The 15,993-nt window shown below is 38.2% G+C and overlaps 1 protein-coding gene across 7 annotated transcripts in view; it reads left to right on the top strand.

Annotated features, from left to right (window-relative positions):
- DENND4A (DENN domain containing 4A) overlaps window positions 1-15,993 on the top strand; it is a 49,324-nt gene that overhangs the window by 5,834 nt on the left and 27,497 nt on the right. For 3 of the 7 annotated variants that reach the window (XM_039722795.1, XM_039722792.1, XM_039722798.1), the window contains exons 2-8: window positions 2,988-3,073; window positions 7,660-7,992; window positions 8,571-8,820; window positions 9,821-9,890; window positions 11,449-11,618; window positions 12,285-12,523; window positions 14,403-14,469. In XM_039722795.1, the coding sequence (XP_039578729.1) occupies window positions 7,685-7,992; window positions 8,571-8,820; window positions 9,821-9,890; window positions 11,449-11,618; window positions 12,285-12,523; window positions 14,403-14,469 (1,104 nt within the window). In that variant the 5' untranslated portion in view covers window positions 2,988-3,073; window positions 7,660-7,684. The remainder of the gene's footprint in view (window positions 1-2,987; window positions 3,074-7,659; window positions 7,993-8,570; window positions 8,821-9,820; window positions 9,891-11,448; window positions 11,619-12,284; window positions 12,524-14,402; window positions 14,470-15,993) is intronic. The other 4 variants (XM_039722794.1, XM_039722793.1, XM_039722796.1 and 1 more) reach the window with 3 other exon arrangements.

Here is a 15,993-nt window from a genome sequence, read left to right as displayed (position 1 = left end):
CACTCTTGGTTGATGGATTTTGACATTTGCACTGACAGGTTTTGGGTTTGAAGCTCAATATTGGAAGATTTTCTATTTTCATTTGCCTTTATCTACTGTGTCAAGAAAAATAGAACATTCTGTTTGGGGAACTTCTCCTTTTAAAAAGTTGTTGTATAGTAAATAGTTATACAAAAACATGAATAAGCCACTCTGCTGAACTGTGCTTTGGATGAAGTAATATTTACATTTTATAGTGCTTATTTTGGCTTTCCTCCTCCTATTTTCTACAATTTGTTTTCTGCATCCCTCCCTACAAACATAGTTGTATTTCAGAAATCCTTTCCATTCTTGGGTGGTGCCTTTTGGCCATAAATACTGTAATCTAGAAAGAAAAGTGTGAGTTTTCAAACTGGCCCTACTGAGATTTGTCTCTCATGAATCTTGTGGGATACTAGAACATCCCTTTCCTGAATTTTTGTAGGCAGGGTTGAATTTCACAGGATTTTGCTGTGGCACAACTGGAATGATCACCAAAGCAGCCTTGTTAGACCCTCTTAGTAAACACTTTGATTTGATTGAGGCTACAAACAGCACTGCAAAACAAACAAATAGAATGTTTGGTGAGTGAGGGAGAAATGCGTAGAAGATGTGGGATGTGCCAGATCTCTCCCTCGGGGTGAAATCTATTCCTTCCTGCCTTCTCCCTGCCTTACTCTGCTTCCTCCTCTGAGCTCGGATGCTGTAGGTGACCAATTCCTGCTCGCTTTGCTGTACCCATCCTGCTGAATCTAGATTAGCCTCTGAATTTAGACCTCATCTTTCTTTCTTCCTCAGCACTGCTGAGCACGTCTGCTTGTCCCTCAGTTGTTGGCTACATTCCTGTTTTCTTCTCCCAAATTCATGGTGTTTTGTTTTGTCCCTGTGCTTTTATCCAGCACTCTTCTGTTTCCCGGCACCTCTTAGAGATCCTTTGTTGCCAAGTTTTCTGAGCTCTCTTGATTATCTCCTCAGCTGTTTGGATCAGAGATGTAAACCATGACTTGGTGCAGATGATTGTGAATGGGCCTGCAAAACACTTGGTAGCATTTCCAGTCCAGTGATGCAGGGCCGAAAAATCTTAGATTTTCTCTTGGGTTATTGTTGATTTTCTTCTTTTCTAATAAAAATTGATGCAGCGTCAAAGGGAGCTTAGTGGAGGCTGGTGGCTTCCTGAGAATTATTGTATTGTCTAACATCTCTGAGTGCAGATCTGTGCAGTTGGGTCTAAAAAGTAATGGCATTTATCACTTCAGCCCTGGTTTCTCTGTTGCTGTGGTTTGTGTAACTGTAGTAGGAAACGGGAAGAAGAAGTACAGACAAAGTCCTACTAAAAATGAAAATGCTGTGAGAAGTTCTGTTTGTATTTGGGTAATGATGTAAGTCCTTTGCATTCTTGTTTCTTGAAGAAGTAGATCCTTTACTTGATATGTAGAGGACAAGAAACTAGTTGTAAATAAGTTCTGCAAGTAATACAAAATAGACTTGCAAGTACACTGGCAGCAGTTCTGGCTGTGTTCCTTGTGATTCCTAAATTTATATTTTTTGCTTTCATTTAAGTCTCCTCCCTGGTTTTCCAGAGAGCTGACTAGAAAAGAAGGTTTTTGAAGTGTCTGTGGGGAAATTAATCGTGTTAATGCTGCCTACTTCTTGGACTTCTTCCAGCTGTGCTTGAGGTCTGCAGGTGATCCCAAAATTTATAATTTCTGGCACTCCTGGAAGCTTGATATTAACGATTGGATAGTTGGAGAAAATTATGTTGTGCTGCTCCTGCATTCTCTCTTTGCAGTCTTGAGTGAAAGTGTTCAAAGTCACATACTGAAAGTACCTGGCTGTAACTGGTGCGGGTCCATGGTGCTGTGAGGGTTTGAGGTCTCTGGGCTGTCAGAGCAGTGAGCTACCAGTGCTGAATGCTCCTGAGAGATCCCCAAGAAATGGCCTTGTAGATTGGTATTATGAACAGAACCTTGAACTTTGTGATCCCAAAAATGCAATTCTGATAATCTAATTCCTCAGATTTTTCCACTTCGGGAATGGAAGCAAATCTTTCATGGTTTGCATCAACTCTCCTGAGATATTTGTTCCCAGCCTCTCTATGTTACACTTTGTTTGCTGCAGTCTTCTCACCATACTCTTCTGAGAGTGTTCTACAAGTCTTGGGGGAATAGAAGCTTCCTTCAAAGAAAGTTCACTTTTTACTACAGCCTTGCTGATGCTAATGACTTGTTCTAGGAGCCCAGAGTCTCAGTGCCTCCAGTGAGGTGCTATCCTCAGTCCTGTGGATTTTGAACCAGCAAAAATGCTGCTTCAAAATGCTCCAAGGTAGCACTGGGCTTGCAAGCTCCTCAGTGTAAAACACAAGTTCAAGCTGTCTGTGGTGATACCAATGTTTAAAAGTGGCCTTGCTGGTGTTCACCACATCTGAAGAAAAATTCTGAATTGTGGCAGTAAAGGGCAAGAAGACTGTATCACCCACTGCAAGAGGAATTGGGGTAAGGGGACTAGATGAAAGATGCTGGTTGTAGAGTAAGAATGATCTGCTTAAATATCTGAATTTTGCAAAGAAAAGGTTTGAAGTAGATTTTGAAAGGTTCTTGGGCTGAGAGAGCACTTTGATAGTTGGCTAACACCTAGAAATGGGCACAGAAGGTATTGATTGTCAGAAAATATTGGAAGAGGTGAAGTAATTTGAAGTGGCTGGCTCATCTCTTATTTGATTTATTTTGGTTTAAAGCATTAAGTGTTGTTTGCATTCTTAAAATATCATTGCAGCATAAAACTTGATATTTTGTTTCTTAAGTCTGGTTTAATTTACTTTTTTAGTGAAGTGGTATGTAACCTTATCTTAGCAAGCAGTCCTACAGCAACACACAGTGTTCATTTCATGTGACTGGTGCAGTGAAGTGTGCAGAAAGTAAGTTTCAACAAATGTGTTCATTGTTTGATTCTTATTTTTACTGTTTCTATAGGGAATGAAACTTTAACAAGAAGTCTGTGTTAAAGCCTGGCTGACAGCAAGAGAGGAAAAGTGTAGAAGCAATGCCCTGATGAAAAGGTAGGGAACACATTGATAGAGTGGGCAAAAGGCTTGTGTTCTGCCTTGGGAATCCCTGTGAAATTAGAGGCCTTCTGCTTTGTACCCAGGATTGTTTGCTTGCTGTGAAGAAAATATTGAGCAGAAAAAGGCTTGTCTGACAATTTTGCCAGGCAATTTTGGCAGTACAGAGATGGGGTGAGGTTTGTTCCTTGTGTAACTGCAGTTACTCCCTGTCTTGAGACTGTTGAGCTCCCATGTGATTTGTGTGGTGTTATGTCTGAGAAGTGGTTCTGAGTAGCCAGAGCAGGACTGCCTGATGCAGTTAACTTCACTTTGCTCCTGCATGCCCAGCTGACACATCTCTGTGGGCTGGTTACTTCAACAGGCTAATGTAGCAATGCACACATGAGATGAGATGCTGGGGGCTCTTAGAGCTTTACTGGCAATTTTTAATAATTAGCCTCTGATTTGTGTCTCTGTTCATCTGCTCTTCAGGTTCCTTCAAAGGATGTAAGCTCTTGGAGTGTTATTGTATGATGAATATCTTAAAAAAATAAATCACCAGCTTTGAACTGTTTTAAAAAAGGCTGCCCTGCACTGGTTTCCAGCGATCTCTAGGAGACATTCATTGCTTGTTTACACATGGAACGTCTTTGGAGTCAGGATTACAAAGTGAAATATCACCTGGTTTAGACAGTAAATGGATCTAATAAGGAACTCAAATTAGCAAGCGATTTAATAATCTCAAAGAAGAATGCAGGAAGGAATGAGAATGACAACAAGGCAGATTAAAAGATTACAAGGCAGTTGTTGTATTTGTCTGCCAGAGGTGGACTGGCAGAAACTTTTAGTGGAGTCAGAGGGTCCTTTCTGCTGCCTGGGAAAGTTGGCTCCTGGGAAGAAACTGGCATGGCTGGAGCAATTCTGTTCTGCAGCCACTTCTGAGTTATCTCTGCAAAATTCTGTGGGGAGGAGCAGGTTGTAGGGATTAGATCAGGATTTTTTTCCTTGCAAGTGTTGTAGTGCATCTGTAGTAAACTGTGCTTCGTGAGGCATCGTGCCTGTTCCCGGTGCACAGATGGAATATATGGCTCATCCACATCAGTTTGGGTCATGTGATGGGAAAAAGCTGATGTGTGCTTTCCTCTTGCAGTGTTTGAATGAGGACTGTGATCTGTTCAGAAAGCTTGGACACTGAATGAATTACAACAGTGGTGACAAGCAGCAAATATCTTCAATTAGTATTTCCTGAATGTTTATGAAAAAATAGGATGTTAGAAAATTACATTGAATAAATAGTGAAAATGTGTTTACCCTTTGTCTTTCAGCAAAGTAATCAAGCTAATAGTTTGTGGATCTGAGAGATTATCTGATTGTTTCTCTTGTTCCTACATTTTTAGAAGTTATATAAAGCTCTCTCGTCTATGTAGTCATGATCTAGCATGTGTGTGTTTAATAATTTTTTTACACATGACTTTGTTATTTGCAAGGATATTTTGATTCTTTCTGATCTTTATGGTGTTTAATTTGCAGTTGTATTAATTATATGACATCCTTTAAAAATCATTATAATGAGGTGGCTCAAAGACCATATATTGCACTTATTTCCGGGGACTTTTGTAAGAGATGATGGTTATGGTCCCATGGCATTGCCTTCAAAGTGCAGCCTTTTGTCCCCAGGTTACTGAAGTGTAGAGAAGCAATGGTAGCTTCTCAGTGTGGCACTCCTGATGTTGAATTTCATCTGGAGCTAGCTGCCTCAAACAACCTTCTTGTGCAGTGTGACTTTTTCTGCAGTGTTTTTCATGTTTGTTTGGTTTGGGTTTTTTTTTTTTTACCCTCAAAGATGATTTGCAATATGGTGAGATGTTGCAGGGAGGTGAGTGAGGGTAAAAAGATTACAGTGTGAAAGTTGTAGGTAAAAATCTGCTACTCCCTGGATGGAACAGAGCAGCATTCCTGACCTCCCACACAACACAGTCCAGAGGGTGGAGTGGAGACCCCTTGGCCAGGCTGTGTTGAAACCCTTGCAGAGGAGGGAACTCCGGGGCTTTCTAGCTGATAGAGCCACAAAACAGCTGAAAACCAGGGGAGATAAGGAAAGAGATCCTGCTGTGGAGAAGTCTCTCTCCTTGGGCTGATGCCTGCCCCATCCAGGGTTATCTCAGGTGTTATCCTGAGATTCACACCAGCAAGGCACAACCACGACTCACTGAGCAAGATATGTGAGTAAAATCACTGTGGAATGGCTTCATGGCAGGTGTTTCTACAGAAATTCTCCATCAGTTTAGGTGAAATGCTCTTCACAGAATGATTATTTGTCACTGAGTTAGCTCACAATTTATTCCTTCTTTCTGGGGTCTATTACCATGAAGTTTGCATAGATCTGCTCTGCCAGTAACCCGATGTTGAAAATTAGAGTATCACAGTAGCTCTAGTAAAGTCTAAGTCAACCTTAGACTAAAATACCACTGAAGTTTATATTTTTAATCCCATTTTTAGCTGTAAGCCTTTGTATCAAAAGACAAAAATCATAAAACCATTGTAGAATCCCTGAATGATTTGGGTTGGAAGGGGCCTTAAAGATTATCTAATTCCACCCTGCAATAGGCAGGGACACCTTCCACTATCCCAGTGCTCCAAGCCCTGTTCAACCTGGCCTCGGATGCTTGCAGGGGTGGGGTAAATATGAAGGGATAATTCATCATCAGCCAGGCCTTTTTTTTCTTCTCTTCTGTAAAATCTGCATTAAATTATGAAAGTCTTGCTGACTTGTGTATTACGTGCTATAACCTTAGGAAGCAAATTTATGTGATAGCAGGTGTTTGTATGTAGGGGATTCTAATTTTAACTATCTCTAAATGAGGAGAGCTTGTCCCAGTTTTTCTTGAAAGTGCTTTTGGGAATAAAGGAATGTTTGAATTTAGGACTTTTGCTGTAAACTTTATATGGAATAATGGTGAGGTTTAAATAGTGTAAAGGTATGATTCTTCAATATTACGTATATATATATATACACATCATTCTGTTTATTTGTAATGCTGAACTGGAGTTTAATAATATGTAATGATTAAACTGGAGTAGTGCTGATAATACACTGGCGTTATGGGTCCTGCTTGCCGTTTTAACAGCCATCATTTGTATGGTTTTTGATTACTAAAGTGTTTAGTAATCAAAAATTATACATAATTTCATCCTAAAAGCCATCATGAATCACTCTAGAAATCAGTGTAGTTCTGTGAAATGGTGCTGGTAAGAAAAGGAAAAAACCTGTGTTTCAATAGCTATAATGCAGTTTCACAGAGAACTGTTAATGTAACAAAATATCTAGAACTTCTGTCACATTAGCTGAAAGATGTCAGTGTTTGGTATTATGCCAGGGTTTAAGGATACTTTGTTAAACATCTCCTCCTCTGCATGCATTTGTTCCCAGCCTGCCTGGGTTTGCTGGAGCCAGATGGACAGAGAGATAATAGGCAGCATATGCAGAGGTTGAGTTTGTGTGTCTCTGAATCCATCACTCAGGGAGGAGTTTGAATTTGTAGTTATTACTTTCATATATATGCTGAGTAACATTTTCCAGATGTGTTTGGAATAACTGGATGTAGGTTAAACTAAGCTCGATTTTGTGACTGCATTCTCTCTTCAAACACAAGCTGAAGTTATTTTCACATTGTTACTTTCCTATATATTGGTGATTGCTTGCCAGTAATCACGTTTGCTAAATGCCCCATAGTGCTTATTAGCCATATAGAAAAATAAAAGTTAGATAATTTGGGGTTTCTTCTTGGCATTTTCTAGAACAATGTAAATAAGCATAAAGTAAAAAACCTGTACTCATTTCCTTGCAATGTTAGAAGCTTCTGAAGCCAGTCCAGCAAAACACAACCAACCTACAAAATAAGAGCAGGAAGAGGGAATTGCCTCTCTTGTGGTGGTAGAGGAGGTTGGTAGGAGTGACCAGGCACAGCCTGACATTCCTCCTGCTTGAGCAGGGGCTGGTGCTGGAGATCTGAGGCCAGCTTGAAACAATTTGATTAAATGCACGTTATCAGACTGGGAAGTAATTTTCCAAATTACCAGTAAGAAATGTCTGAATTTATTATGTTTGAACAAAAATCTTGGTCAAATCCAAGAATCATGATGGCATGAAGTTTGATAAGTCTTAGTACTTGCTATCTAGAGCAAGAAATAAAGGGAGATGAAGCAATGGGAATAAAAGTTACATGAAAACTGAAGTCTTCTGTCAACCATTCAAGCTGTTTTAAATTCTGGTTGTTCAGTTTTGGAATGTCAGCAAGCTCTTGAAACTCCTGTGTGGTAACAGTTTCTCTAGCAATAAAATTTTGCACCCAAACAAAATTAATTCAACAAAAGGGAGTCTTAAATAGCTTGTCTGGTTTAAAAAGTCTGGAACTTGATGACAGTAAACTTCCTGAAGCTACTCTAGCAACATTCCAGTGCATCTGGGTGTCTTGGAAAAACATTTTTACCCTATTTCTCAATGTTCCACGCGAGAGCAGAAAGCATTTTCTTTGTTTGCAAGCTATGATTTTTAAAAATAACCATAACTTTGTAATTTCTGACCTGTATTTCTTCCTTAGCAGCTGTAACACCTTGTGATGGAAGATGGAAGACAAAGGGGCCCGTGTTGCTGATTACTTTGTTGTCGCAGGACTAACGGATATCTCAAAGCCGCTGGAGGAGGAGATCCACTTCAATGATGCCTGCCATAAAATCGCCAAACCAAAAGAACCCATCACAGATGTGACAGTCCTCAATAGATCCCTGGGGGAGGAGGTTCCTCAGGGCTATAAGTGCATAGATGTCACTCCCTCAGGCCTGTCTGCAGACCTCAATAACGGCAGCCTTGTAGGACCGCAGATATACCTTTGTTATCGCCGAGGCAGGGATAAGCCTCCACTCACTGATTTGGGGTGAGTGCTTTCCCTGCTCCAGTGGGTGATTTTCACCATTTTATTTAACTAAGGAGCAGATAAGGCAGCTTTACGGAAATGCCATACTTTTTAAATACAAGGCAAAACTCTAAACAGGAAGATATTTGTTGACTTGACAATACTGTAACCCAGTATGGAAGGGAAAATGCATGCTGAGTGGATTTTAATGACAAGTTTAATCCTTCCCATTTTGGAGTTTTCAAAGCCATTTATGATTTTAAATGTGTATGTTTGGATTGGGATAAGATGCTTAACCTATTTAACACAGATTGGAAAGAGATAAGTTATATGACATTCTTAGGAGCAGGCAATGAATCTTTCATAGAACTCAAACTAGCACTATTTTGCAGTAACCAAAATGCTTAGAAGTAATTATATACAAGGAAAACCAGTATAGCTTCATCATGAAGCTTTTCTGTTAGAATGCAGTTGGAGATAATGTGACCTGAACTTGTCGGTAAAAATGTTTTGCTCAGCGATGAGACAAGAGCTGTGATGAAAACTCAAAGTGTTTTTAAGATGTGCCTCCTGACTTTTTTCCTTCCCCTTTTAACTAGAGTTTTATATGATGGGAAGGAAAGAGTCAAGCAAGGCTGTGAAATCATTCAGAGCACCCCGTATGGGCGGCCTGCCAACATCAGCGGCAGCGCCTCGTCGCAGCGCGTGTACATCACCTACCGCAGGGCCTCCGAGAGCATGACCCAGAACACCCTGGCTGTCACTGACATCTGCATCATCATCCCCAGCAAAGGAGAGGCTCCCCCACACACCTTCTGCAAGGTGGACAAGAATCTGAACAACAGCATGGTAGGATTCAAAAGCTGGCCTTTGAACGCTTGGTACTCACTGATGTGACCTTTGTGGAGTACTTGGGGCAGCTCTTGGAGTAGCTGGTGAAAAATCTTCATAAGTGGTCTCCAAAGATAAATCAAATATTAGAAGAGTTGGAGGATTACATTCCTTTGTTCCTACTTGGAACAAAGTCTTTCTGGAAGCCTTAGAGCAAATGTTTGGGTTTCTTTAGTGCTGACTCCAGCATCTTTGGATTGGTCCTTTAGAACCTGTTGTGTTCTGGTGTGTAACTGGAGGTTTTACAGATGTGGCTGTTTCTGACACTGCTTTTACTGTTGTGGTGGGAATTCCATATCTAGCAACCAGCTTCTGTTTTGTTTTCCAGCTCCTCCCTTTATCTACAATGCTATTTTATAAATGTTTTTCTCATCAGTAGTTTCACAAACTTTTTATTTAAAGAAAGTTGTATGTGAGTGATGTTGGAAGCTGTTGACTGTAAGCACATTTAAATGTTTAATATGGTTCCAAAACCTGACCTGCTAAAATACACAGGTTTCACACAACTTTGATTTGCAGAACTGAATATTTAGGTGTTTCCCAGTTAAATCTGCAGCCCTGTGTGCTGGCTCTTGCAGGGTCCTCAGAAGTCAGTGTGCTGTTTGCAAGTGGGATCGTAAAAAAAAGGATCATGGACATTGATTTGTGCTTGTTTTTAAATAAATTCCTGTAGGCGTTACCCAATGGATTTTTCAGTTCTGATAGTTCCCATATTGACTGGGTTATGGCAGTGCTGTCTTATGGAAATTGTTACACCTTCCTCCCTTTTGTAAAAGCTCTGTGTTCCCCCTATGGGTGCTGCTCTTTTCTGTTCCATGGCTTTCCTTGTTCTTTATTCTCATGTCCAGAAATTGAGAATTCAAATACTTACAATTATCAACATTATTATTCGTTATATTCTGTTATGTTCATTTGTTATACTTTATCACTTAATCCAATATTTTTTTTTATTTTACAGTGGGGCTCAGCAGTCTATTTATGTTATAAAAAGTCTGTGGCAAAAACCAACACCATATCATATAAAGCTGGTATGTAACTACTGTGTAGCCTTTTTTATCTTCAATTCAGAATGTCCAGGCTCATTTGTAATGTAATACATTTTGTACTAAAGTACTGACACTATCTAGCCATTATTCAAAAAGGAATCTTTCCCTAAAGAATTCTTTTAAAATCATGTCAGAAAAGAGACCTTAGAACAGGGTATCATGACCATGCTGTTTTAAAATGTGTGTAATGGGGAAGCTGAGCTGTGTTTTGATAGGTTTCTACAAACCTGGATGTCTCCCATCTCTGTTTGTGTTAGTGGTAACTGTCTCTTAAGGATGTGTGTGTATATGCAGAACAAAATACCACAGAAATTATTTGATGCATTTTCATGATCACTTTCTTTAAGAAACATTTTGAAGAATCCTGCAGACTTCCACACTGCCTCGAGCATCATTGGCACTGAGCTCTTTAAGTATTTTTGGATCCTGTATCATCTTTATTTTATTGTTTTATTTATAAGACAGAATTAGATTTGCTATGACTGATGAAATGTGTTGGCTTTGCATTTGTTTTTGGGTTTTTTTAAACCCTGATTTTGTTTGGCATACAAGTCATGAGCATGATTCACACTTAAGCTTTAATCCACTTACATCCCTTCTAGAGGCTGCTCTCTGTAAACAGGAGTTCAGGACGTACTAAAGGGTGTGCAGTACATTTGTAAACAAATAAAAATTTTAAAAGGCCTTGCATCTGGTGATAGCTTGCACAAGAGTTTGATTCTTGGCATAAAGGGATCCACTGCCCTTTCGGGTTATAAGTTTTTATTGCTTATTAATATCCCATTTCTGTTAGAAAAGTGCATAGTGATTGTGCTAACAGAGAGAAATCCTAAATCCTTTCATGTGGAATCCGTTCTCAGTGTGGAGTCCCCTGGGCTGCCAGTCAGACAGGATGGATTGCTACAGCCTCCCTGGTAACTGAGGACCTGTGTGCTAAAAGCCTCTGCTTCAGATCTTCATGTTTTACAGCTGTGTTTAAAATAAGGCTGAACACATTGGCCTGGCAGCACAAGGGCTGAGTCCTCAGCTGAGGTGGATCAGCATAATCAACTTGATTCTGTTGGTATTAAAAAACAATCTAATGGCAGACATGTTTCTTTCAGGGGATGTTTGTTGGTCAGAATTAATTGGTGTTATAGTTGAAAACATCAGTCTTATTTCTCAAGTATTCACATGACCTTTTTTTAAACTAGATTTTAAATCTTTGCTTGTACTCATGATGAATGTGAACTATTAAATAATAACAGGTGAGATGCACACAGCCTGAAAACAGGAAAAGATAGATCAGTTATGAATAGTTTCTAGAATGGAAAGTAGGATTTCAGTGTAATGCTTTAGTCAGGTGATTCTCCTTAGGTTATGGGAGCATCTTCCCCTTCCAGCTATTCCCTGTGCCTAATTATTTACACCTTTACTCATCTTCTGAAGTTACTGTGTGCTCATATATGAATTTTCTGGCAATTATTTCATGGAACGAGCTATTACAAACCTGTTTCTGCTGGCTTTTCTATAACTGCCTCTTTGCTCATTCTATTTATAGGTTTAATATGCAGATATCCTGAAGAAGATTATGAATCATTCCCATTACCAGAATCTGTGCCTCTTTTTTGTCTCCCTATGGGTGCAACGATTGAATGTTGGCCATCTAACAGTAAATACCCTCTCCCAGTTTTTTCTACATTTGTACTAACTGGAGCTTCTGCAGAAAAGGTATTTTGAAACCTTGAAAAAAAAGTTATTAATTTAATTGAAAAAACTCAGTTGCTTATCAGGATGATGATAATGAATGTTTTCATTGAAGAGCTTGAATCTATTCTCTTGGGCTTGATTCCAAGACTGCTTTGAGGAGTGTCTTGCAGTAGTTTCAGTTGATCATAAACCTGAGCTCCTCTGCTTTCCTGTTAGCCTGTGAAACTGGAGAGCTATAAAATTGGACTGCATATACATGCAAGTAAATGCTATTTTTATTGCAAGCATGGGAACGACCTTGCATGTACATACTTGTTCTAAAAAGTAAGTTGGATGTCAGGGGATATGGCTTTGAGTTGTGTATAAAGGATTCCTAAAATAGCTTTAAAGGCAATTGGAGGAGCAGTTGACTGCAGTTGTACTCTTTATATGTTTCTTTCAAATAAATTGTTTTGTAAATTATTCTGTTATATGATATTAACTGTTTTAATTAAATAATAGACAGTCTGGATTTTCACAGCCGTAAGAGTATTCCAGAATGGATTGCTTCAAAAGATCACCATCTTTTGCATTAATGTATCTATTCAAACAGTAATACAACTTGATTTTCTGTGTGTTTGGGGTTTCTTAGATTGCTTTGAAGATTGAGGCAGAATTACTGACTTCCCATCCACGATGTGTTTGCAGGTATATGGTGCTGCTATTCAGTTTTATGAACTGTATCCTGAAGAGAACCTCACAGAGAAGCAAAAATCTCAGCTGGGATTAGCAGCTGCTGTCGAGGGAAAAGACACGTGCAGAACAGTGCAGACAAACAAATGCATCTGTCTGCTCTCTCACTGGCCCTTCTTTGATGCTTTCAAGAAGTTTCTTACCTTTCTGTATCGTTACTCCATTTCTGGGCCACATGTCCTCCCCATTGAGAAGTAAGTAATCTCCAAAATTCATAACAGTAATTTCAGTAGATAAGAGAGTGGTTTTTTGTTCTGAATTTCCTGTAATATCCTTTTTACTTTACTCATCAAACATTAAATATAATGGCTGCACTTTTCTCCTTTGATTAAGGTATCTTTACCTACTTTCTGAAAATGTGTAGATTTTTTTGTGATTTAAGTGCCTGCAAAGGTCTCTGAAAGCTGTTTTAATTAGCTTTGCACCCTTTAGCCATAGTGATTAGAAAGAGCAAGATTATAAATCCTTTCTTAATCTTGCACACATCAAGTTAGGAGAATTAAATTAGTAGATTTGCATTTTTTCAAATGCCTATTTGTAGTGTAATGAGAGATGATAAAGCAGATTGAATATTTTGCACTAGTAATTATCTTCTATTTGTGATAAATAAACTTAATTTGTTTCTCATGTAAAGGATTTCACATTGTAAAATACAGAGGAAATCCTTACACCAAGAAATGGTCAATACCTGTAATTCATATGCAGTACCATGTAACATTTCTAGGATAAAGTAATCTCTTAATGCAGCAGATTTCAAATACACTGTTTACTTTTCTGTTTTATTACACATCAGTTTTTTCTGCTTCAACTTAAATATTAACTTTCAGGAGACTTTGACTGTGTGGATTAAGTGTTTCTTGTGATTGTTTATCCCCTTCATTATTACAGTTCCCATCACTGAACTTGTTTGAAAATTCTGACAGTGTAAACTTCCAATGATAAAAACATGTGTGTGTATATATATATATTTGCTTTATGCTCAGGGGTTTGGTGTTTTAACTTTTGGGAATGAGTAAATTAAATAGATATGAGAAGTGCTTTATCAATTTGGATTTTATGGATTTATTCTAATTTCTCTGATTTGTAAACTGATGAGTTTACTGTGGATAATTTAAATATAGGATTCTAATGTAGCATCCAGCCTACTTCCTTTGGCTGTTTTAATGATGATGAAGGTTTGTCTGTGCCTGAACATTTTCAGTGAGCTCAGTTGCTGCAAGCAGCAGCTTTCCCTTGTGTGGCATGTTCCATACTTCAGCCACCAGCTTCATACATGGGTAATAAAATAAAACCCAAATCAATGCTCATTTGTGGGTTTGGCTGAATTTCTTCTAAATGTAGTTGCCTGTGTCATAATACTGATAACATTTGTAGAAATCCAGGTAAAGTAAGTGCTGTAAGGTGAAATTTAGGATGGAATACCTGTTTCTCATGGGGTCTTACCCCATGTAGCTTCTTTTAATGTGAAAGTGTCTATTACATAGAATTATGTGTCTAGAACTTGTGCAAGCTTAATCAATTCTTGAAACTGAGAACTTTGTCAAATTTTAAAAACATTTTTCTGTATATGTAGTATGTGAAAGAACTTTAAAGCTTTTTCATCAGCAATTTTATATAACATTTTGTACTTAGAACTGAAGAAAATGGATGAGCTCTATGATTCTCCTTGATATTCAGCCATGAATATTTTTTTGCAAGTAACCAGTTCTGATCTCTGAGGTTTAGTGCTATTTCAAACTCTGTCAGAAGGATGTTAAAATGGGACTGTGATGTTCAAATATCAATATTTCTACTTTGCAAATGAAAAAAACACCTCCTTGTAATTTGTCAGTCTCACAGAGTTTGTATTCTGAAAGAGAATCTGCCCTCCCATTTTCTTGTGACCACTAGAAAAATAGGTTTTCAAGGTCAGAATATCACAGTATGGTTTAGGTGCTGGATTTTTTGCTCTGTTTTCTGAGCAAGTATGTGCCATTTTTATATAATAATTTCTCTTACTGTCAAAAATTTTGTCTTGAGGTGAAGTAGTTTAATCTTAATTTCTACTAAATCAGTATTTTTCTTTTCCTGTAGACACATTTCCCATTTCATGCATAAAGTACCTTTTCCATCCCCTCAGAGGCCAAGAATTCTAGTTCAGGTAAGTGTAATTTTCTTTAATAACTGTATCTAAGGTGAAAGTAAAGCAGGTTAATAAATGGAAAATGTAATTTTTGCACCAAAATTATTTTTGTTCAGGATTTCTTTTTCCTAAATTCATACACATAATGTGAGAAATCAGTAAAAATTCTGTTTCCAGTTTAGTTAATGACTTCAATGAATTATTACAAGAAGCTGTTTAGTGAGCTTAGAACTTTAATTTTTATTCAGGGTATATGGAAATTAATGAAAAACTACTCCAAGTCAGCATCTGGTCTGACTTTTGCAATGGCTTTAGAACTGTTTTCTTCTTGCTACTGTATGAAGACAGAGTATAAAATAAATAAATAACACTAAAACCAGATGTGAACTGTACATCTGTGATTGCCCCCCTTCCCCAAGGGCTTTGTGCTCTCAGTGAGAGCTGCAAGAGCCACTCCCAGTAACAGCCCCTTTATCAGACCTGGCCCTTGCTCTGTGCTCCCTGCAGGGCTGTGTGGCAGTGAAATAATTACAGGAATTGCTACCTGCTCTTTGGAATTTCAGCCCTGTCACTGTTGGTAGGAGAGAAAAAAGTCCTGGTCTCAAGGACTTCTGAAGTGTTATTAAATCTCTTTATTTACTCCTAAGGAGGCAAAATAGGTAGAGAGGTGTTAAAATTTTTATTGCAGAGAAAAGAGAGCTCTGTTGCAATCATAGTATTCTACCAATTGTGGTTTTGATTAAATAGCTACAAAATGATGCTTTTCTCTGTTATTGCTTGTATAATATAAAATATGGAGAGCCCTGTGCAGTTCTGAGCCTTAATTGTGTAGCCCATATGGTGGTGAAGTCTTTCAGAGCAAATACAATCCTGGGTTATGTCTCTATAGCATGTACTGAATATTGAAGATCCTCTTTAGTGTATTCTAAAGGAGTGATATTTATTACTGTTACTGAACAGAGATTACAGAACAGTTATGCTGAAACTGTATCAGGTACTTCTGTCCCTTTTCTTAGGATTTTAAAGTTCAATTCAAAACCCAGCATTTTTACTTCTTGTTTTAGTTTTGGGGGTTTTTTATTCATATTCAATAAAATGTTTGTGCTAGGAAACACTAAACACCTAATTACAGAGATTATAATTGAATTCAGAGAAAAGCTTTTAATTTTTTTTGTCTGAAATTTTAGGGAATTTTGTCAAAGCATATATGGGTTTGTATCCTGGAATGAAGTCTGAAGATCTAGATATAAGTGATATGAAAATTATGCCTGTTTTACCTTATTTTCAAAATGTTTTGTGCATTAAATTAGTACAGCTTTAGGAGCTGATAGTACAGATGGAGAAAACACTGCTTTTACAGCAGGCAGTGGTAATTGAGATCTGTGAATAAATTCTTCCTTCCAGCTGCTTTCAGGGATTTAAGTTGTGTTAGAAACTGCACTGAATAAAATCACAGGTGATTGTACCTTAGATATTTCCTCAAAATTAGAGTGGGAAATGCCTGCATTGAAAATGGCAAGCTTTCAGGATTCCATTTCTCTC

Source organism: Passer montanus, unplaced genomic scaffold, assembly GCF_014805655.1.
Source record: "Passer montanus isolate IOZ18808 unplaced genomic scaffold, ASM1480565v1 scaffold5, whole genome shotgun sequence".
NCBI classification, from domain to species: domain Eukaryota; kingdom Metazoa; phylum Chordata; class Aves; order Passeriformes; family Passeridae; genus Passer; species Passer montanus.
The sequence above is the reverse complement of the archived record's forward strand: the minus strand, read 5'-3'. Positions and strand labels throughout refer to the sequence as shown.